The 22,008-nt window shown below is 44.2% G+C and overlaps 1 protein-coding gene across 1 annotated transcript; it reads left to right on the top strand.

The window, feature by feature from the left end:
- The first annotated feature begins 11,194 nt into the window (after window positions 1-11,194).
- On the top strand, window positions 11,195-14,290 carry LOC307157265 (uncharacterized protein). Its single transcript, XM_079869135.1, has 4 exons — window positions 11,195-12,231; window positions 13,019-13,174; window positions 13,467-13,556; window positions 13,707-14,290. The coding sequence occupies exons 1-4, from the start codon at window positions 11,227-11,229 to the stop codon at window positions 14,004-14,006; spliced, it is 1,551 nt and encodes a 516-aa protein (XP_079725261.1). The 5' UTR covers window positions 11,195-11,226; the 3' UTR covers window positions 14,007-14,290.
- Window positions 14,291-22,008: the final 7,718 nt, after the last annotated feature.

Genomic DNA, 22,008 nt, shown 5'->3' with positions numbered 1-22,008 from the left:
CCTCCTTGTATCTCCTCTTCTGCCTGGGCCTGTGTGGTTCTGTGTCTCACCGCAGGACCTGCACTGTAAGTTGAACCAAGCAGATCAGCCAAACAGCACAAGTCCTTTTTCTTCTTGGGTGGTGGGCTGGCAGGAATGTCATCCTTGTCTTCCACATGATTGTCCTCCTCTCCTGGTATCACTTCAGCCTCTTCCTATTATGCAAAATACAGATTTTTTATCAATAAACCCATAGTTAATTCTATAAAGAGCATATTCAAAGACATATAATAGTTAGTTTGCCTTTTATTTAATGCGATGAACTGACAAACCTTTACAATATATTGTTTTGCTAGTATAGTGCTTTATATGAAGTATATGTTTGAAACCATTTAGTTTTTTAAGCTCTAACATACTATTATGAATTTGAAATTATGAACTGAATATTTCGTTTTATTACACTTGGTGTATATATATATATATATGTGTGTGTGTGTGTGTGTGTGTGTTTGTTTGTTTTTTATGTTTTTTAACCATGTAATGCTAATGTTAATGACACAGTGAAAGGGCTTACCTGAAATAGTTCTTGAATTCTTCGAGCTTCTGCAGTGATTCTCAAGTATATTTCCTCTCGTTCATCATCATGATGCATCAAACGTACACTGTTAAAAAAAAAAATTTTGTTTAAAAATTTGGGCTTTTAGTCAGAGGGACTATTGTTGTCAAGCTGAGAGAACTCATTGCCCATTACAACAACTTCAACTTGAAAAAAGCGCGGAAACTCATTAAAAACTCACAATAATCCGTTCAGTTCACTTCAGAAAATAGGTCGTGGACATTTCAACCAACACGCATGCGCCCGCAGTGACGTCACGCGCCATGTTCAACTCTGGAAAATCCGAGCTGACCGTCATCTTTTTTCCTCGGAGCCGAGCCGTCCAAGTAAGTACATTTAAAATTGTTTTAACTTAGTTCATCTGTTGGTAATGTGCATTCGTCGTCTAATGTCTGTCCGTCTCAAATGATCCATAAACATAACCTGTGTGATGAATATTTCATGTTCGTTCGTTTTTTGGAAATACGTTAGCAGCTAGCGCCGGAGTGTCACAGCAAGTATTTAATGTAGGGTTGAGCCTCTTATAAGACATTAACAAGTATTCGGCACCGATAATATACTCTTATACAAGTGAAACGGTGCGAGACCTGTCCTCATTATTATGGAAAAATGTGTGAACAGTGGGAACATTGTACCCGGGTCAACACGCCAATTTACGTGACGTCGCGACTCGTACAAGAAGCTTTGCTCGCACTCAGGGCCGCAGTAAGACCTCACTGGGCCCCGGGGCTACGAGTTACTGCACACACACACACACCCCCCCCCCCAACTACAGAATTTTTTTATGTCAGTATGACTTGCTAATTATAGGGGTGGATAATGAGCAAAATGTTGTCATTATACAAGTAATTTTATCTTACAATAATGATGAGGAACTCGTTTCCAAAACGCGATAAATCCATTTCAGTAGTTTTCAGGAAAATTTATTTTTTTACCTAGACCCACACATTTTGTGAATATTCAATTTATCCTGTTAAAATTTATTTAGTTATTTTTTCTTTTTTGGCTCAGGTTGAACACTGATCATTAAATCAAACAACAGTATTGTTGATGATGAATTTAAAGTTGTTGTTTTTTTTCATTTCAAAACGCTATAAATCCATCCATTTGTTTCCCCAAAACTTTATAAATCCATCAATTTTTTTTCCAAAACGCTATAAATCCATAATTTTTTTCCAAAAATATATGGTTTGTCTTTTTAAAAAAAGTGTTTTGTCTTTTATTTTTCGTTTTCGCATTTATGAGAAAAAAAAAAACAATGTTAGGCTGACAGTTCTCCATTACAGAAGCGGTAAAATACTTTAAAACTTTCACAGAGACCTCAAACAGAAAGCACAAAGCCTTTCTTTAAATCGACTTTTGTTTTATATTAATTGTATCTTAATTTTAATACATTTTCCATTAACCAATTTCCTGGATTTAATTGCCTAAATAAAAAGTAGGCTAAATATAGCCTATATAATCAAGCCGGCGCCTGAACTGGAGCTTAAGATCATCCCGAAACTCGGCGTATAAAAGGTAGCCTACTCGCCTCACAGACCTAATTTTTTTTAAATATATCTATTATCTACAGAAAGCTTGAAATCTTTACTTTTAAACAGAACCATTCAAAACAAAATAAAACTATGTAATCGAAATGTGCATTTCTCTCCGGCCCGGCGCATTCACTACTGAAGATCGCGAGTCAGTATAGCCTATTGTCAACTTCATCTTTGCAATAAACAATAAAAATGTCTCATTGCAATATTTTACATATTCATAATCATTACTTGCTGGTTCTTTGTGACAGCTTTTAGGTGCCGTTTATGAACGCGTCACTACTGCATCAGCACCGAAAACACTGCGTGAGTAAGATGTGTGGTGTGACTCGTAAGTAACTAAAGGAGGGTCAATTGCAAACGGTCAATTAATAATATTGATAATTATACCATGATAATGCATGTAATTTACGGCAAAGCGCCACCAAATAACAGGGCTGATTTGTGTGGGGCGTCGTAAGGCTTTTGCAATCAGCATTACCGATGGCTAGTCAATATGCTCCACAGCCAATCACGGGCCCCCTCCTTGCTCGGGCCCCGGGGCTTTAGCCCCGCCTAGCCCTATGGTTAATACAGCCCTGCTCACACTCAATCAACCTGGCACAGCATTAACAGACAGCGAGATAACAGAGCAACTCATGGTCCGTGGGGAAGAGGAGTGCAAAAAAACACTGACCACCGCCGTAGTGTATGGACTATATTTTTTTATGTTGAGTTTGATGCGGTATAAACACGTAGTGATAGGTGATTGTTTTCATGTGTAGTGATATGTGTGCCGTTACACTCTGTATCCATGGCAACGCGCAGCAGTGGGGGTGAACGGTCGCGCAGACCGCCAGTTGGAGATCAGACGTGGGTTTTTTGCAAGGGGGAAAGTAAAGTATGAAGAGTTACAACAACTTCAACTTGAAAAAAGCGCAGAAACTCATTAAAAACTCACAATAATCCGTTCAGTTCAGCCGTCCAAGTAAATACATTTAAAATTGCCTCTCTCCACAACTCGTACCTCCTATGGCGCCATTTTGATGCTACCTGGCACTCACCCGCCGTTAGCATTCCATTGACTGCCATTCATTTTGACATCACTTTGCGAATAACTTTACATCTGAAGCGTTTAAAGACTTTATTTGTCCATTGTTTATTTCTAAAGAAACATCACGATGTATAAAAGGCTCCGTTACCTTGTATCACGTTATGGCTCCGTAGCAGACGTTTTGTAAAAAATTGTAAAAAGACTTCACTGGTCTCCGTTGAAATCTACGGCGTCACTCTGTCCATTTCTTTTACTGTCTATGTATTTTTTGGGCCAGTGGAAAAGAAGCCCTATGCCGTTTAAAATCGTGTCGACCCGCTTTAAAATAAGAAAAAGTATATCATACTACATGAAAAATAATTAACCCAATTTTGCTGATAACGATTGTATATGTTTTTTTCTTTCTTTCTTTGTATTTTTTCTGTACAGGGTTACTTCACTTCAGTGTAGCACTTCACTTCAGCACAGCGCTGTTTGGGGCAACTGCCTTTCAATGAGGTGGTCCTGCAAGTGTTGCAATTTCTCCTCGCCGAACCAACGAACACTAATTGTCCATTATAAGCTGAAGCACTGTCATCAGGCAAGGAACTATCCTCTTCCCTGTGTCTATGCAGACTGTGTGTGCTCCTTTAGGACAGAATCATCTCTGAAAAAACATTTAACTAGAGACCATAGTCAAGCCCGTTCAAAGCAGGTGACTGCAAGGTTAAATTGTGAACTGTGCAATTTTTCAGAGACTTGTAGTGATACACAGTATTTTGCACATTTGAAAATACACCTACACAATAAGGAAACTGTTAAATGTCCCTTTAAAGACTGTAGTTTTCAGTCGAGAGTGTACAGTACTTTTCGTGCACATAAGAGTAAGAAACATCACCTCTGTACCGTTGACAATTTTCGAGAAAACCTGTATCAAACTTTTATTCAAGGCACTTTAAACTCTGAAAGTACAGACTTTGAGACACATTCAGACGATCTAGACTTAACAGATGATTTAATAGAGGATCAAGATCTGCATGATTTACTTGAACACAAAATTGCATCTCTCTTACTGCGTATGCAAACAAATTTGCATGTGTCTAAATCAACAACTCAGGAAATAATAAATGAGCTTTGTAGTATTAGCTCTGTTGTAGAAGAGTGCACACCAAAAATAATTGAAAGTGTACTGATCAAGCATAATTGTGCAGAAAACAGTGCAGTCACTGCTGCTATAACCGAGATAGTTAAAAAAGTAAACCCCCTAAGTTTCTTGTCAAAAGACGGGCCTTTTGGCTCTGAATACAAAAGAGAAACTTTTTACAAGAAAAAATTTAAAGTCATTGAGCCGATTGAATATGTTTTAGATGCATCTTCAAGACGGAAATTTGTTTATATTCCGGTTTTGAAAGTCCTGACAGAGCTGTTAAGTCGTAATGATCCCAGCCAGCAATGACATGTGGGGCCCAGATGAGGGCTTCATGGGCGGCAAATGTGGGCCCCATTATGGGCTTACACCCGGGATCCACATTGGGGCAAGCCGTGGAAGCCCAGACGTACTAAAAGTGGGACCTGTAAGGGTACTGCATGGGTCTTAATTGGGCAATTCATGTCAGACCCATTTGGGCCCCACCTGCCCAAATGGGTCTAAAGTGGGCTTGCACCCGGGATCCAACCATGGCTACCCAGATGGGCTTTAAATGGGCTCTGTAAGAGTCTTATGTGGGTCCTAACTGGGCAATTCATGCCAGACCCATTGGGGCCCCACCTGCCTAAAGGGGTTTAAAGTGGGTTTACACCCAGGATCCAGCCGTGGATGCCCAGATGGGCTTTAAAAGGGATCTATAAGGGTGTTATGTGGGATCTTAACCAGGCAATTCATGACAGACCCATTTGGGCCCCACCTGCTTAAAGGGCGTTTAAAATGGGCTTGCACCCGGGATCCACACGGGGGCCAGCCGTGGATGCCCAGATGGCTTTTAAGTGGGACCTGTAAGGGTCTTATGTGGGTCTTAACTGGGTAATTCATGTCAGACCCATTTGGGCCCCACCTGCCTAAAGGGGTTTAAAGTGGGCTTGCACCAGGATTCAACCGTGAATGCCCCTATGGGCTTAAAGTGGGCTCTGTAAGGATCTTATGTGGGTCCTAACTGGGCAATTCATGCAAGGCCTATCTAAGCCCAACCATGCCAAATGGTTTAAGGAAACAATCTAAGAAAAACTAAAAACGAAGAATGAATATAAGTCCAAGATAAATACAAGACACTTGACGCTTTGAACTGCAAGAAATATATTGTTAAATTGAACAACAAAAATGATCTTGAATGAAATAAAAAAAAAAAAAAATGAATTTAAATGTCACAAAGTAACGGTACCGTGGGTAACAGATTAATTCCTGTAAAACAGGAGAGAAACGAGGAGACAGTGTTATCAGTTTCGAGCTCTCTGCAGTAATTTATTTTCTGAATTTTCTTCAGCCATCACATCTCTATTGTTAAGTATCATTGTATGTTTCACATATTACATGTTCAGTGTCTTTTTAACATTACAATGAATTTTCAGTGTCCATGTCAATGCAAAATCCATATTAAAATAAACCTCTTTCCACCAAATGCATGTTCACTTACTCTTCATGCTTGTATTTTATACTATTTATCAAAATGAAATGTAAAGACAATGGTAATATTCACCAGCTTTTTTTTAGATACTTAGAATCTTCCATTCACAGTATTTTATCAGTATCATGTTAATACAGTACTGCAAAATCATGCTCAGAACTCATAAAGTGCTTAAAGTGTAAATTTTAACCTCATTTTAAACTGTAAACATTTTTGTATAAACTCATTGAGCGAAAAAACATTTCCAACAGATGGTGGGAAACTGACATACAGTGAGCTAAACATATCTGTTAACATTACAAGCTCAAAAAAATATCTTCATGTACATATATATACACGGGAAAAGTGTGTGTTGAGCTAGTCTCGCGTAGCCAGACCTTCAGACTGACGGCTGAAGGTCTGGAATTCATAGCAGCTTTCTTTGGCCAAGGCCCGCCCATAAGGCCGTTTGACCGACATGTCAAACAACCAATTACAGTTCGTTTCGTTCAGTGTCACGTTTCGGGGCGTGGAAATGTCCCCACAACAACAGACCGGCGTGCAACAAGTCAGTCAGCATAGAAAATCAAAGTAGGAGAAGAAAACAAGCAGTAAGTCATCTGTTCGTGCACGTATAACAACAATAGCGTCTGCATTACCACATCTGATCAAAACACAGTCTGAAGGTCTGGCTACGCGAGACTAGCAATCACACGTCTGCGCTTTGTTTCCCGGCTGACCGAAAATAAACGCGACACTCGCGCCCCCCGGAAATCCGATAAAATTCAACCAATCAGATGACGACTTCGACATCCCTGAAGTGTTTCCAGTTAAGTGTACCATATGCATCAGACGTTTAGCCAACGTTCCGTGGGCGTGACGTCTGAGGCTGAGACTAGTGTTGAGCTGACTTGCTCTCTAGTAATGTCTCTCGACCGTTACTCTGTAGGACTTTGCCCTCTCGTTTCAACTCATTTCAAACTAAATCAAAAACAGACCCTAACGAAACTCATTTCACTAAAAACAGTTCACTCATATCTCACATACATTTCAGCATAGATACATGCTACTTCTGAGGTGTTTTTATACATTTACCCACCTGTAAAACAGGAGAGAAACGAGGAGACAGTGTTATCAGTTTCGAGCTCTCTGCAGTAATGAGAAACCCGCAACTCACGCAGCTACAGTAACTCCTCACTCTACACTGCCCCTACTGGCCTGGAGCAAACACTACACAATTCACTTTAACCCCCTGAGGTCGGCTATCGCGCCGGCGCGATAGGCTCGTTTTTTTTCGTATGAGTGCAAAAAAAAAATAAAAAAAAAATATTAATTTTTATCTTATATGCTTGTGTTATACATCAATCGATCCTGTTTAGTGTGTATTTTTTTTGTGTATGCTCATAATAAAAACAAAGTGTTGTGCTTTTCGCCAAATAAAGAAAAATAAACATGATGCGAGTTCTGCCTACTCTCCGTCAGTGAATTCAATTCTGAAACGCGTCCGAAAATGAACTGTAACTCAGCAAATACTCAGTCAAACAGGCATACAGTCACACAGGCATGAAGCTTGAATTATCTTCTTTCAAATGAAGTAATTTTTATAAAAAACAAATATTCACAGTTTATATAATATGTATGTAAAGAGAGAGATGTCAGTCGTTCTCATCTCAGCTAATTAAGTTTTAATGTGACTCCGCCTACGGAGACCGCGCTATTCAAACGCAAATGTGAGGCGATCCATACAAACCTGTGAAACGCCCACATCCGCTGGATAAGGCCGGTGAAACACTGGATGCGTGGCGTAAGCGTCTCAGCTGCGTGGCGTGTCCGTTTTTATTTCGGCTCCCATCCATGTTAACAGTTTAGAGTTTGCACACTGCCTGTGTGAGACGCGCGTCTCAGGCGCGGCACGAGCCGCGTGGAAAACGCGTGCATTCTAGAAATAGAACCGACGCCTATTTTTCACGCGACACGCAAGCGTCTTGGAAGCGTTTCCATGCAAAATTGAATAGGAAAATCTGTTTATTTGTCATTTTGACACGAATACATATTAAGAAATGTCCTTTTGATGTTTAAAAGTGTCTAGGTTTTGACATAAATGCAAATATAAATGTAATTTTACTAAATATGATCGATTTTCAAATACTGCTGTATTGAATGAACAGCTTTTAGCAAACTCTATTGCTATACTGAGATGAGGAATATATACTGTATGTGTTTTGTCAAAAATAAAGTCATCAACTAACTAATGAATCCTTTACTTTGAAATACGTATGATAAAATGTATACTTTAGTTTTGAAAGACGTTGACTAGTTTTGAAAAGATTATAAAGTATGTATGTGCATGCATATATATATGTGTGTGTGTATATATGAAGAGTTCAGATGCAAAAGCCTCTAAATGCCATCTGAAATTTTCTCCTAGAATGATCATTTTTATGAAGCTTGTATATTTAAGTTAGCTATAGGTGACACGTCACCTGAATGAATGGCTCATTAAGTATGCAGGGACGTAGTCTCACCAGGTGTGAACTACTACATATGCATGATGCTGTTGGAGCGTTTACGCCCCATCCGCATATTGGCTTTCCAAACTAAAAGTGTTTCACAAAACTAAAATCAATGTATCGTTTTTTTGTGGATGATTAGGCAGGATGATTTTCATATCATTTTGAAGAAAAAACACTAGGCGATGAAATCCATTAGTCAAAAGTCTTATTGCCACATATTTAGTATGTGTTTTGTGGCCTTATTTCAGAAACTTTAGTTTTTAGTTTTTTCAATAACCACGCATAAACATTATTCTCTCAAAAATGCAGACATGTACATTCTTGTTGCTCACATATTATGGTAGCCCTGTTTGTGCTAAATAGTGTGTAATTTTTTTTTGCCATTAATATGTTTATAAGCAACTGAAAAAAGCACAAATGTCAGGGCATGTCAGAACATCTCAAGGACCCCAAAAACACCCCAGACCCCAGAGGGTTAAGTCAGGAAAATTCACATTAAAAATAAAACAATTGGGATACTTGTTTTAAAAAGAAAAAAAAATACAATCACTTGTTACAAATAAAAGACAATAATTGTGAATATTCTTAAAACACAAATACAACTCTTTTGTGGTCATCACAACAACATACTGGTAAACAAATCAAAAATATATTTTAATTTAAAAAAAATCTCTGAAAAAAAAACATCTCTCCAAAAAATACATTAATACAAAATTGTTACATCGAACAACAAACATAATCTTTAAAAAACAATTTAAATGTCACAACATACCGGTAAATAAATCAAAAATATATTTTTATATATATTATCCCAGTTCAAACCCATGCCCACTTTGCCCATAAATGTACCATGCAGGACCCATATATGTGTTCCCAGTTCAAACCCATGGCCACTTGGCCCATAAAAATTCTATGCAGGACCCATATATGTGTTCCCAGATCAAACCCATGCCCACTCGGCCCATAAATATGTCATGCAAGACCCATATATGTGTTCCCAGATCAAACACATGCCCACTTGGCCCATAAATAAACCATGCAGGACCCATATTTGTGTTCCCAGTTCAAACCCATGCCCACTTGGCTCATAAAAATTCTATGCAGGACCCATATATGCATTCCCAGTTCAAACCCATGCCCACTTGGACCATAAATATGCCATTCAAGACCCATATATGTGTTCCCAGTTCAAACCCATGCCCACTTGGCCCTTAAATATGCTATGCAGGACCCATATATGTGTTCTCAGTTCAAACCCATGCCCACTTGGCCCATAAATATGCTATGCAGGACCCATATATGTGTTCTCAGTTCAAACCCATGCCCACTTGGCCCATAAATATACCATGCAGGACCCATATATGTGTTCCCAGATCAAACCCATGCCCACTTGGACCATAAACATGCCATTCAAGACCCATATATGTGTTCTCAGTTCAAACCCATGCCCACTTGGCCCATAAATATGCTATGCAGGACCCATATATGTGTTCCCAGTTCAAACCCATGCCCACTTGGACCATAAATATGCCATTCAAGACCCATATATGTGTTCCCAGATCAAACCCATGCCCACTTGGCCTATAAATATGCTATGCAGGACCCATATATGTGTTCCCAGATCAAACCCATGCCCAATTGGCCCATGCCTGTCCCTTATGGGGCCCATGTAATCAGCTCATATGGGCTTCCTATGTGGGACTCATACTACAAAACCTACATGGGACCCGCTGATTTCACCCAGCCAAAGCCCATGCCCACACGGAAACCATGGAACCCGTACTTAACCCATCTGGGCCCCACATGTCATTGCTGGCTGGGATGTGTTAGATAAAGTCTTGGAGACAGGACATATTGAAACAATTGAACACTTGTCTATTGTGGGAATTGCCACGAAAACTGGACACTATTGAGACTTCTGCCTCTGATGATCGGTCACATTATACCAGAAGATGACAAAACTTGGGGGATTCTGTTAGATTTGAAAGAAATAGTAAAGCTTCTAGCTAGTGGACATTTTGCAGAAGAGACATTGGCATACTTGGAGTGTAAAATCTCCGATCACAGGTGCCTATTAAAAGAGGTGTTTCCTGATTTCCACCTCCTGCCCAAGCACCACTTCTTGGAACATTATCCCGAACTGATTCGGAGATTTGGTCCCCTGGTTGATTTCTGGACCATTAGATTTGAAGCTAAGCACAGCTTTTTTAAAAGGGTGGTGCATGATTCTCACAATTTCAGAAACATCTTGCTCACACTATCAACAAAACACCAGCTTTCTTTAGCTTACCATCTAGACTTGCCAAGTCTTTTCAGACCTGATCTGGAAGTTGGACACACTGCAATTGTTTCACCTGATGCACTCGAGCACTCCATGAGGCGAGCTGTAGAGCTGAAATATGGAAACATAAGTCTTGTGTCTCTTGCAACCCATGCCTGCCTTTATGGCACAAAGTATTCAGAGGGTATGTTTCTGTCAGTGGGGCACACCAGTGGCCTGCCTGACTTTGGGAAGCTGGTTAAAATTGTAGTTGTGTCCAGCAAAGTGTCTTTCCTCATAGAACCATATCATGCATGGTACATGGAGCACCTGCGGAGTTATGAGTTGATGAAAAAACAGTCTTCTGAACTGGTGATTGTGGAATTACAAAAACTAAATGGATATCAACCCCTGTATCCATACACAAAAGCAGGCAAACTGATGGTGACATCAAAAGTTTTTTTGCTTCATTAAGGTATAGTTGGGCTGTTATTTTACTTTAAATGGTGTGTTCCTCTTCTTCCTCTGAAAAACATGCAGTATGTCCATAAATGTAAAAACAGGATTTAAACAGAATAAAATGTGTATGAATGTTCATGTTTATTAATGTTTCTTTATTGTTCATTTTGTCTTTTCTTACATTCTTTCTTTTTTTCTTCATTTTTTTCTTCATCAGCAGAGAAGTCCTGAGAGTTTCTCAGTCGCAAGAAGATGCTGTTGCGTGTGATCATTTCAGCACAGGACATTAGAAAGCTCCGCTTGGACTCTGTTCCAGATTCGGTTGATGGCCTGAAACTGGTGTTGAAAAACAAACTGCAGTTACGCTCTTCATTTGACCTTCAATATGAAGATGAGGATTTCAAAGACTTCTGTAACCTCACGTGTGTTGATGATCTACCAAAGGACAAGGTGACATTGCAAGTCGTTTTCTGCCCTGTCTCTTCAGACTCAAGTTTGGACACTTTTAGCTCTGCTGTACCATCATCTCTGGCAGCATCCTCTTTAGCTCATTCATCATCTCTGACGACATACTCTTCATTGAGCAGCCAAACAGAGTGCTTTGCAGGTCGGCGTTCACAGCAATGGCCAGCTTATTTTCCCATTCCCACCTTCTCATATGATGTTGAGCTGAGGCTCAGGCAGGGCAATGATGCTTTTAGAGAAAGTGGAGCACTTCTATCCATTTCAAGGGACATTAAGTCTGAGATTCTGCTCAAACTTGCTGAAACAATATATTCATTCATGACCTACCCTACACTTGAACATTTTGGATGTGTAGCTAAGGCACTTGTTGAAAAACATCCTTGCCTTACAGAACCTGGCTCCACATCTGGATGGTATGGATGGAAACATAGCATAAAGTTCAAGATGGGCAATTACAGACAGAAATTGAAAGGTGTGGGCTGCCGAGAACTGGAGGTTAATTCTGAGAAAAGAGGTGCTGGGGACACGCGAGGGAAGAGAAACAAAGTGAAGAAACCTAGAAGGTCTGAAACCAATTTTCTTCCAGATCTCCCCCAGGGAAGAGACAGCAGAAGTCTTGAAGAAGATCGAGGAAAGATGGTCCAGGAGATGAAAAAAACAACCCCAAACCTGGCCTACATCGATGATGCAATGAATGCCACATACGCACTGAGAAGACAGGAGATCGTTGAAGAGGAGCCACCTGTGGCCGAAATGAGAGTCAGATGGCCTGCCCTTTTTACTGAAAGACAGGTAAAATGTGTACATTTTTTCTTAGTCATAGCAAAGTAGTAATGTTGTATTGTGTATATTGCAGGGCTCTAGCTAACATTCCTCCCATTGAGCACATGTGCTCCTAAAGTGAAATATTTGGGAGTAAAATTAAAAAATGTTTAAGTAACATTTATGTAACGCTTAAATAATGTTGAGAGTCAAACGTGACCCATTTTTACATTTGATAACAGTACAAACACCCTCAACAATTCAACTTATGACTGTAATTTGATGACTTCTGATGTGACCCAGAATATAAAAACATGGAAATATTTAATCTTTTTTTAATCAATAGACGCAAGCAATAACTTTCTCTGATATGACTAACAGAATATTTGACACATTAAACATAAATTGATATTTCCTGTAGGCCACTCCTATATATTATGATATGAAATAATGCTTGAACTGATATGAATTACATATTTTTATTGAACTACTTAAATCATAGTAGTACATACTGATTTGTTAAACTTACAGCCTTGTTACTTAGCATGTATGAATTATCATGACAACTTAACAAAGCACTGACATATCAGTCTGATGTAAACATTAATAAAACTCAATAACCTGTCACACAAGCCAATCTGCCCGTCTGAGGACACGGATCGTTGAGGTTGAAGTTAATATTAATGAAATATGCACCTTGAGACAGGTCTCCGCTGTACGTCACATGTCTGACAACATGTCAGTTGTAGTGCTGAAATGTGAACATTTAGGTGACTTTTAACTTGAACTAAAACTGTAATGTTACTTCTCCACATAGATCGCCAAGGAATTCACCAGGCTCACTTTAATGGACATCAATAAATTCTATGAGGGTCTGGACAGCCATCTGCATAAACTTCTTCAGTTATTCCGGTTGAAGCGCTACGAGGAAATTCAAGACATGACATCCTTAATGGAGAGTCTCGACAAGGATGTAAGTGCATATTTGTTGTAGTTGTGGTCCACATTAATTGTGCAACAACACTGAGGAGAGGGACCAGGATGTAGATTATGACAGACAGTAAACCTCCTCTAATTAATGTACTTGGATAGGCATTTGATACAGACTGAATAAATAAGAAAATGGCTCTGTAAGATGGAGTAGATGGAGAGAAGGCCAGAGTTCAAGTTACCTCTTTGAACTGAAAGCTCAGTTTCCGTCATTTGAGGATTGACAAAAATCAGAGTTCTGATATCAACTGAATTCACGTATTGTGTTTTTGCAGGCATCAAACCAAAGGAAGAGAGCAGCAGCTTTGCAGGGACTGCCATGGTACATGAAGGAAAATCCTTCTACATTGATGAAGAGATGTGAGGCAGCAAAATGTTGTTTAATGATACAAAAACTAGTTCACAATGGGCATGGTTACACATCATTTCAGGCATCCTCTGTGTGGATACACTATATAGCAAAACATGTCTAAAGCACAGGCACCTTTTTGTTTTTTGTTTGTTTTTGCATGAAGCCAACAGATCCTGGGGAGGACTTCATCAAAGGAATGGTGATTGGAATCCTTTTGATCGTTGAAGATGTGAAAGAGCCCCTTCCAGTTTCCTACAACGATGTTGCCATTGTCATTGAGGAAAAGATTGTCATGAGTCATCTTGGTGATGTACCCAACACTTTTGTGAACCTGATGGGCCCGCTGTACATACTGAAACTTGACTATCCAAAAGAGGTGAAATATACTTTTGAGGTGATTCAGCGCCTGTTCATGGGAATCTGGTCTGAGATGTGCACTCCCAGGGTCCACTCTCAAGAATAAACTGCTCAGTTAGAGGGATGGCTCAGGAGGATGTTTCTGCATTTGGCCATGAGGAAGTATTCTAATTTTCTTGCCATTTGTCCACTATGTAGTAAGAGGAAATAAATGTAAAGCCCTTCTGTGGGTCACAACACTTTATGTTTTTATGTTCTAACAGATGTCTATTGCTCTCTGTGGAGGAAATGTCACTTGCAGACACTAATTTGTATTTTATGTTGTAGAGCAAACATGAACAGAGTGGAGATTTCTGTAATGTTTGAACGTGTTCATTTTCTGGCTGACATCAGAGATACATTTTTTGTTCCCTATCGTTGTCACTCCGAGTTACGTCGGATGACGACGAATGGGGTTTCGCTTAGAAATCCTATCACCTTCGAGTATATAAAACGAGCCAATGGCAAAGAAATGCCATGGGTCTGCGGAATTTGCATAGCGTAACTCCGCCCCACCCTGGGGGTATATAAGGAAGTGCGCTGGCAACATGCAGATATGTTTTCGCTTCGGAGCCAAGTTGATGTACTTCACTCCACAGCCAATCCTGAGATTCATCTCTTTATTCTCTTCGAGACGAGCCTCTCTCCAAGTGTTGGTGTGACAGCGAGTTCCAGCGAGTGCACATTCCCTGCTTATTTGTGCAGTGATTTTCCAGTGTGTGTGTGTTCTCTCCCTGGTCGCTTCAGCATTTGTGGAGAAATCTCCTTTCTAAAAGACCTTGCACGCGGCTCGTCTTTTTAAAGATGCCTCGCCCGTGCACTTCTGGTTGCGGTCTTCTCATTTCTGACTCTGATGGGCACAATCGCTGTCTTGTGTGTCTGGGTGTAGAGCACGCTAAGGCAGCGTTTGTGGATGAGTCATGTTCCCATTGCGGGAACATGCCCATCGCACGGTTGCGGTCGAGACTCAATGACCTTCATGGTAGAGTCCCCTCATCCGCACCCCGATCTACTGGCTCCACGAGAGCTGGTACTTCGGCTGGCGGCCAGGGTGACCTGAGGTTTACGGTGTGGAACAAAGCGCCGACTATTCCACGCTCCACACCGTCCTCTAGCGCTGTGCAACCCACGAGTGTTTCGAATGAGCCCGCAGTACAGTCCTCTGACTTGCCGCGGGTCTCATTCGGCGCTCCAGAGGAAGATGTGATGTCGATCGCTGCATCACAGGGTGGGCAAGAGTCCTTGGGAAGTGAGGATTCAGCTGTGCTGCCACCTTCGGGTGTGCCAGCATTGCCCGAGTCTGATCCCGAGATGACTGCCATGCTTTCCCGGGCAGCCGTGGCCATCGGGCTTGAGTGGTCCCCGCCACCTGGTCCGGTGCGCTCGCGGCTGGACGATTGGTTTTTGGGTGCCGCCGCTGATCCTCGTCAGCGCGCGACCCCAATGCCTTTCTTCCCGGGTGTGCATGAGGAGGTCACGAGGTCCTGGAAGGCACCATTGTCTTCCCGTGATCGCTCGGCGACCTCCTCCGCCTTACCTACTCTCGATCAGGCGGCCGCCAAAGGGTACACTGGGGTTCCCCAGGTTGAAGGCTCTGTTGCGATGCAACTGTGTCCTCAGAGTGCTTCTTTCCGCGGTGACCCAAAGCACCCCTCCAAAGCCTGTAGGTTCTCCTCCACCCTTGTGGCGAAGGCCTATAGAGCTGCGGGGCTGGCGGCCTCCTCACTGCATGCCATGGCGACACTCCAGGTCTACCAGGCCCAGATGTTGCGTGACATGCACGAGGGGAGGACTGACCCAGGGCTCTTTGATGAGCTGCGTGCCGCCACCGACCTTGCTCTTCGAGCGACGAAGGTGACCACACGCTCCCTGGGTCAGGTGATGTCCACTTGCGTGGTCCAGGAGAGACATCTGTGGCTCAACCTGGCCGATATGCGTGAGGCCGAGCGAACCCGGTTCCTAGACACTCCCATATCCCAGGCTGGCCTCTTCGGCGGGGCGGTTGAGGACTTTGCCCAGCAGTTCTCGACCGCCCAGAAGCAGACTGAGGCGCTCTCAAACACATCCTGCCCCGACGGCCCGCTGCTGCCTCCACCCAGCCGTCGGCACAGGTGCCTCAGTCTGCTCGCCGCCGAGGGCGCCCTCCTACGGCTCCCGCACGGCCCCAGCAGCAGCCTCCATCCGAGTCGCGTCGTGGAGGATGTCGTAGGAAGGCGCCACAGCCCTCTCCCGCCCCGTGCCCCGCTAAACGCCAGGCCAAGCGCGCTCCTGAGACGGACTGCTCAGAGATGGCGTTGAGTTCTTCCCAGGAGACGGTAGTAGGGCCGCTCCTTCCCCCGGTGGAGGGCCGGGGGAGAATCCTTGGTTTTCCCCACCCCGCTGCTCGTCCCACGACGGGCAGCACCCTAATGTGGTTAAAGAAAGAATTCACTTCCCCATCTCTAAGCACACAGAGTGTCCGGATGACAGTGCGCGCCGCTCACGAGCCTCGCCACTCTCGTCCCCCTCTTTCGCCAGTTCCCTGCCAGAGCACGCCCCCGTGGGACGCTGGTCCTCCCCTGGCCTCCTCTGGCAGGACGCGGCTAATGACCGTGCCCCCGCACCGGGCCACTATGCCACCCACGCCTGGGCCGGTCATTCCGCCTCACTGCACCACCGAGGGTACGTCTGTGGTCCGCATGACCCCGCTGGTTCAGTTCCTGGAAGCCTGGTTAGAGCTTCCCAGGCTGTCCCGCTGGGTCGCGAGGACCATCAGGCTCGGCTACGCGATTCAGTTCACGCGGTCTCCTCCCCGCTTCAGGGGAGTCCGCTTCACTTTGGTCGGTGGCAATGCCCCGGTTATGAGAGCGGAGGTCACTGCCTTACTGGCGAAGGGTGCGATCGAGACTGTCCCTCCAGCCGAAATGAGGTCCGGCTTTTACAACCCCTACTTCATTGTACCGAAGAAATCCGGTGGGTTACGACCAATCCTCGACTTGCGCGTCTTGAACCGCTCCCTTCACAGGATGACGTTCAAGATGCTCACGACCAAACGCATTTTCGAGTGCATACGGCCGCAGGATTGGTTTGCAGCGAACGACCTGAAGGACGCCTACTTCCATGTCTCCATTCTTCCTCTAGCTAGTCCCAAGCTTCAGAAAGCGTCCGAACGGTCAACGGGGCGATTTCGGGGGGTCGGCCGACGCCACGAGCCGACCCCCCCCCGGGCGGCCGACTGACCCGGGAGGGTTGGGGGGGCCCCGACCCCCTCGGGGGCCCGACGGGAGGCCCCCGAAGTCCGAGCCCCCCCAATGCAGTTCGGCCTTCATCCTCAGTGTGGCGCCACATGCCCCCCGTCCCACTAACCCACTATTTTGTCCGATTGCCCACCAAAGTGACCAAGTATCCAGTTGACCCGACCCCTAAGCCACGCCCCCGTCCCACGAACCCACTATTTGTCCAATACCCCACTATATTGGGCAAATGACCCGTTGACCCCCCCACCCCACTCCCAAGCCACGCCCCCATCCCACTAACCCACTATTTGTCCAATAACCCACTATATTGGGCAAATGACCCGTCGACCCCCCCACCCAACTCCCAAGCCACGCCCCCGTCCCACGAACCCACTATTTGTCCAATAACCCACTATATTGGGAAAATGTCCCGTTGACCACCCCCCACACTCCCAAGCCACGCCCCCGTCCCACGAACCCACTATTTGTCCAATAATAAACTATATTGGGCAAATGTCCCGTCGACCCCCCCGATCCCTCCCAAGCCACGCCCCCGTCCCACGAATCCACTATTTGTCCAATAACCCACTATATTTTAATGTATTTGACCCACTATATATGTTTTTACGCCATTCATTTAATAAGCTGCAATTGGACACAGTCCCACATGCAATCTGCTGTATGGGTTTTCAGACAGTATCGTTGCTAGACATTTGAATTAAAGTTCCTGTCATGATACAAACTATTTCACTGCACTCAGCAGGCCCCCCAGAGTCCGTGGCACCAAGTTTCATCCCAGAATTCCACTGTCCGCGAAACCACTATTTTGCACAATGGAACAAATCCTACGTGGGATCTCCATATCTCAGCTCAGGAGGGGTGTAGAGAGCCAGAACTTGCACTCCTGTCTACGTCTCGTCGCCCTCTATCAGAATCCAAGGTTTCGAGAAGATACGAGAAACCGTAATTTTCGAGCACAAAAATCTATAAGGGTATATATGCCTGTCGGTTTTTTTGGGTTGAAAATTAAAGTTTCTCGGATCTTCTCGAAACTCTGGATTCTGATAGAGGGTGCTGAGGCGCAGACAGGAGTGCTAGATTGGAGGCTCTAGAGCCTTCCGGAGCTGAGATATGGAGATCCCACGTAGCATTTGTTACACTGTACAAAACAGTGGTTTCGCGGACAGTGGAATTTTGGGATGACACTCGGTGCCACGGACTCAGGGGAGCCCGCTGAGTGCTGATAAATGGTTTTCATCAAAATATTTCGAAAGCTAATCTTAAAATCCACCGTGTCCGCGAAGCCACTGTTTTCCCGCCAAATAGTGGTTTCGAGGACACTCGTTCTTATGCAAATTAAACACTGAAATGACTTGAAAATTAGTGTGACGTGTTCAGTCGAGTGTACTAAGTACAGCAGAGGTGGTTTAAATGACGAGAGTCGACATCACATGTGACGGGAGAGCAAAAACACAAAATGTCCCAGTTCCAACCTATTTAGTGGCCAAAATAGTGGTTTCGCGGACACTGCATTTTTATGGGACCCCGAAGGACGATCTGCTGGGACTTGTCCTTATTGAGATATAGACCTTTTTGTGCAAAAGTCCCTTATGTATAACCGGGTATATCTCGGGAGTCAAGTCGAGTTGGAGCTCCAAACTCCGGGCTCAGAGAGGGCCCATAGGGCCCCTTCTAACCCCACCATCCCGAGCTCCTGGGACCTTCCGTTTCCGAGATACGCCCACTTCCGGTCCAGCTTTGACCGGCCGTATCTCGGGAAGCAAGCCGAGTTGGAGCTCCAAACTCCGGGCTTAGAGAGGGCCCATAGGGCCCCTTCTAACCCCACCATCCCGAGCTCCTGGGACCTTCCGTTTCCGAGATACGCCCACTTCCGGTCCAGCTTTGACCGGCCGTATCTCGGGAACCAAGCCGAGTTGGAGCTCCAAACTCCGGGCTTAGAGAGGGCCCATAGGGCCCCTTCTAACCTCACCATCCCCGGCTCCTGGGACCTTCCGTTTCCGAGATACGTCCACTTCCGGTCCAGCTTTGACCACCCGTATCTCGGGAACCAAGCCGAGTTGGAGCTCCAAACTCCTGGTGTTGGGAGGTGCCCTTGGGCTCCCCACACACCGCGAGTATGGAGCCCCAATTCGGCTTGGCTTTGGAGTTATGCCCGGTGAAACATTGGACTTTGACCGGGTGTATCTCGGAAACCAAGCCAACTTGGAGCTCCATACTCTGGGCATGGGGAGGTACCCTTGTGACGGGTGAGTTTTCAGAAAAATACAGGTGAGTTTTCAGAATGATGCGGGTGAGTTTTCAGAAAGATACGGGTGAGTTTTCAGAAAGATACAGGTGAGTTTTCAGAATGATGCGGGTGAGTTTTCAGAAAGATACGGGTGAGTTTTCAGAAAGATACAGGTGAGTTTTCAGAAAGATACGGGTGAGTTTTCAGATAGATACGGGTGAGTGCCCCCCGTATCTATCTGAGTGCCCCCCCCCCAGAAAAGCCCCCCCAATTTCTCGAGTTCCAAAATGGCGCCCCCTAGTCGATCGTCTCGGGCCTAGGGCCTAATAAAGTATTTTTAGGGACGAGGCTTATTTCCACCATTAAATAAGCTGCAATTGGACACAATCCCACCTGCAATCTATTGAATGGGATTTCAGACAGTTTCTTTGGTAGACATTTGAATTAAAGTTCCTGTCATGATAAAAACTATTTCACTGCACTCAGCAGGCCCCCCAGAGTCCGTGGCACCAAGTTTCATCCCAGAATTCCACTGTCCGCGAAACCACTGTTTTGCACAATGGAACAAATTCTACGTGGGATCTCCATATCTCAGCTCAGGAGAGCCAGGACTTGCACTCCTGTCTGCGTCTTGTCGCCCTCTATCAGAATCCAAGGTTTCGTGAAGATCCGAGAAACCGTAATTTTCGAGCACAAAAATCTGCCTGTCGGTTTTTTTGGGTTGAAAATTAAAGTTTCTCGGATCTTCTCGAAACTCTGGATTCTGATAGAGGGTGCTGAGGCGCAGACAGGAGTGCTAGATTGGAGGCTCTAGAGCCTTCCGGAGCTGAGATATGGAGATCCCACGTAGCATTTGTTACACTGTACAAAACAGTGGTTTCGCGGACAGTGGAATTTTGGGATGACACTCGGTGCCACGGACTCAGGGGAGCCCGCTGAGTGCTGATAAATGGTTTTCATCAAAATATTTCGAAAGCTAATCTTAAAATCCACCGTGTCCGCGAGGCCACTGTTTTCCCGCCAAATAGTGGTTTCGAGGACATTCGTTCTTATGCAAATTAAACACTGAAATGACTTGAAAATTTGTGTGACGTGTTCAGTCGAGTGCACTAAGTACAGCAGAGGTGGTTTAAATGACGAGAGTCGACAGCAAGTGACAGTGACGGGAGAGCAAAAACACAAAATGTCCCAGTTCCAACCTATTTAGTGGCCACAAAACAGTGGTTTCACGGACACTGCATTTTTTTATGCAAATCTAGCACTGGAATGACTCGAAAATGAGTGTGACGTGTTCAGTCGGGTGCGCTCAGTACAGTAGGGGTGGTTTAATCAACGAGATAAAAAAAAAATAATTCAGTCACCATCCACATTCTTCAGTCACCATCCACAGTCTGTGGTCTCGTCACGAACGAGGGATGGAAAAATGCTTAGAAAGCGGCTAGGGCCCTCAAACTCTAGGTCCCGACTCGAGGCCACTGGACGACGGAACTCGCCGAGTTTCGGGGTCCTGCGACCTTCCTTTCTCCTTACGGACGTCAAAAGGTTCGCTTGACCTTTTTGACCCCTGTCAGTGTGTGACACTTTTGAACGGGGCCTCGTTCATTGTAAGTAATGAAAACGTGTATTAAACCACCCCTGGTGTACTAAGCACGCTCAACTGTACACGATCCACTAATTTTCCGGTCATTTCGGTGGTAAAAAAAAACAACAAAAAAAACAAGGTCCCGGAAGCTAAAAACAGTTAAATGAACACAAGTGAATACATTTCTGTTCCTTTGTCGTACGTATTTAAAATCTGACGCCGAATATCAAAACTAGATGCTGTGAGCTTTCAAACGACATATAGTTTGTCAACGTCACTTTGGGTTTAGACTGAGAAAAGACTGTTTTGAATGTGAAACGCCAACATTTCTGCTGTGACCTTCCGGGACCTCGTTCAGTGCAAAATACAAAATGTGTGTTTTTCACCCTTTTTCGGCCTTTCGACCCCTGAACGAGGTCGCAGGTCCACCAAACTTTTCAGCCCGCTCCAGGGGGCCGTGACGAGAAGGAAAACGGCGCCCCCTGGTGGATCGGCCCTTTCCGAGCTGTGCTAGCGGTCCGACAGTGTGCCGGGTCCTAAACCTGAATGCATTTTTGTGCAAAACTGAGCACTGAAATCCCTTGAAAGGGTTAGTGGAACGTGTCCGATTGGTGGTGTAAGAATGACAAGAACACAATGGACACAGACACCCAACTTCAAATTTAATTTAATTTATTTATAAAAAAAACACAGAGAAAAGACAAACAGAGAAAAGACGAACAGACAAAAATCAAAACAAACAATCACTCCACTCATCATCAAAATTGGGGGCAAAGCTCTCATCTGAAAAACAAACAGAAAAATCAATTTAGTGGACCACTTATCGAGTAACTGCAATCTTATTGTGAAGATGAACGGATTCATACACGTGAGGGCCCCCGGGTCCTCCTCCTCCTCCCCGTCTGCCTGAAAGGGCTCGTACTTGGGCAGGAGCTCATCTGAAAAACAAACTATCAATTTAGGTGACCACACTTATCGAGTAACTGCAGCACTATTAGGATTGTGATTTATAAAAACGGATTCG

The sequence above is a fragment of the Squalius cephalus genome, assembly GCF_949319135.1.
Source record: "Squalius cephalus genome assembly, chromosome: 4".
NCBI classification, from domain to species: domain Eukaryota; kingdom Metazoa; phylum Chordata; class Actinopteri; order Cypriniformes; family Leuciscidae; genus Squalius; species Squalius cephalus.
The sequence above is the reverse complement of the archived record's forward strand: the minus strand, read 5'-3'. Positions and strand labels throughout refer to the sequence as shown.

What these genes read in the sequence shown, in the direction of transcription:
- LOC307157265 (XM_079869135.1), top strand. Translation starts at nt 11,227, where the DNA reads ATGCTGTTGCGTGTGATCATTTCAGCACAGGACATTAGAAAGCTCCGC. An exon ending in TGGAGAGTCTCGACAAGGAT is followed by an intron (nt 13,175 to 13,466) that starts GTAAGTGCATAT and finishes GTGTTTTTGCAG; the next exon opens with GCATCAAACCAAAGGAAGAG. An exon ending in CATTGATGAAGAGATGTGAG is followed by an intron (nt 13,557 to 13,706) that starts GCAGCAAAATGT and finishes TTTTGCATGAAG; the next exon opens with CCAACAGATCCTGGGGAGGA.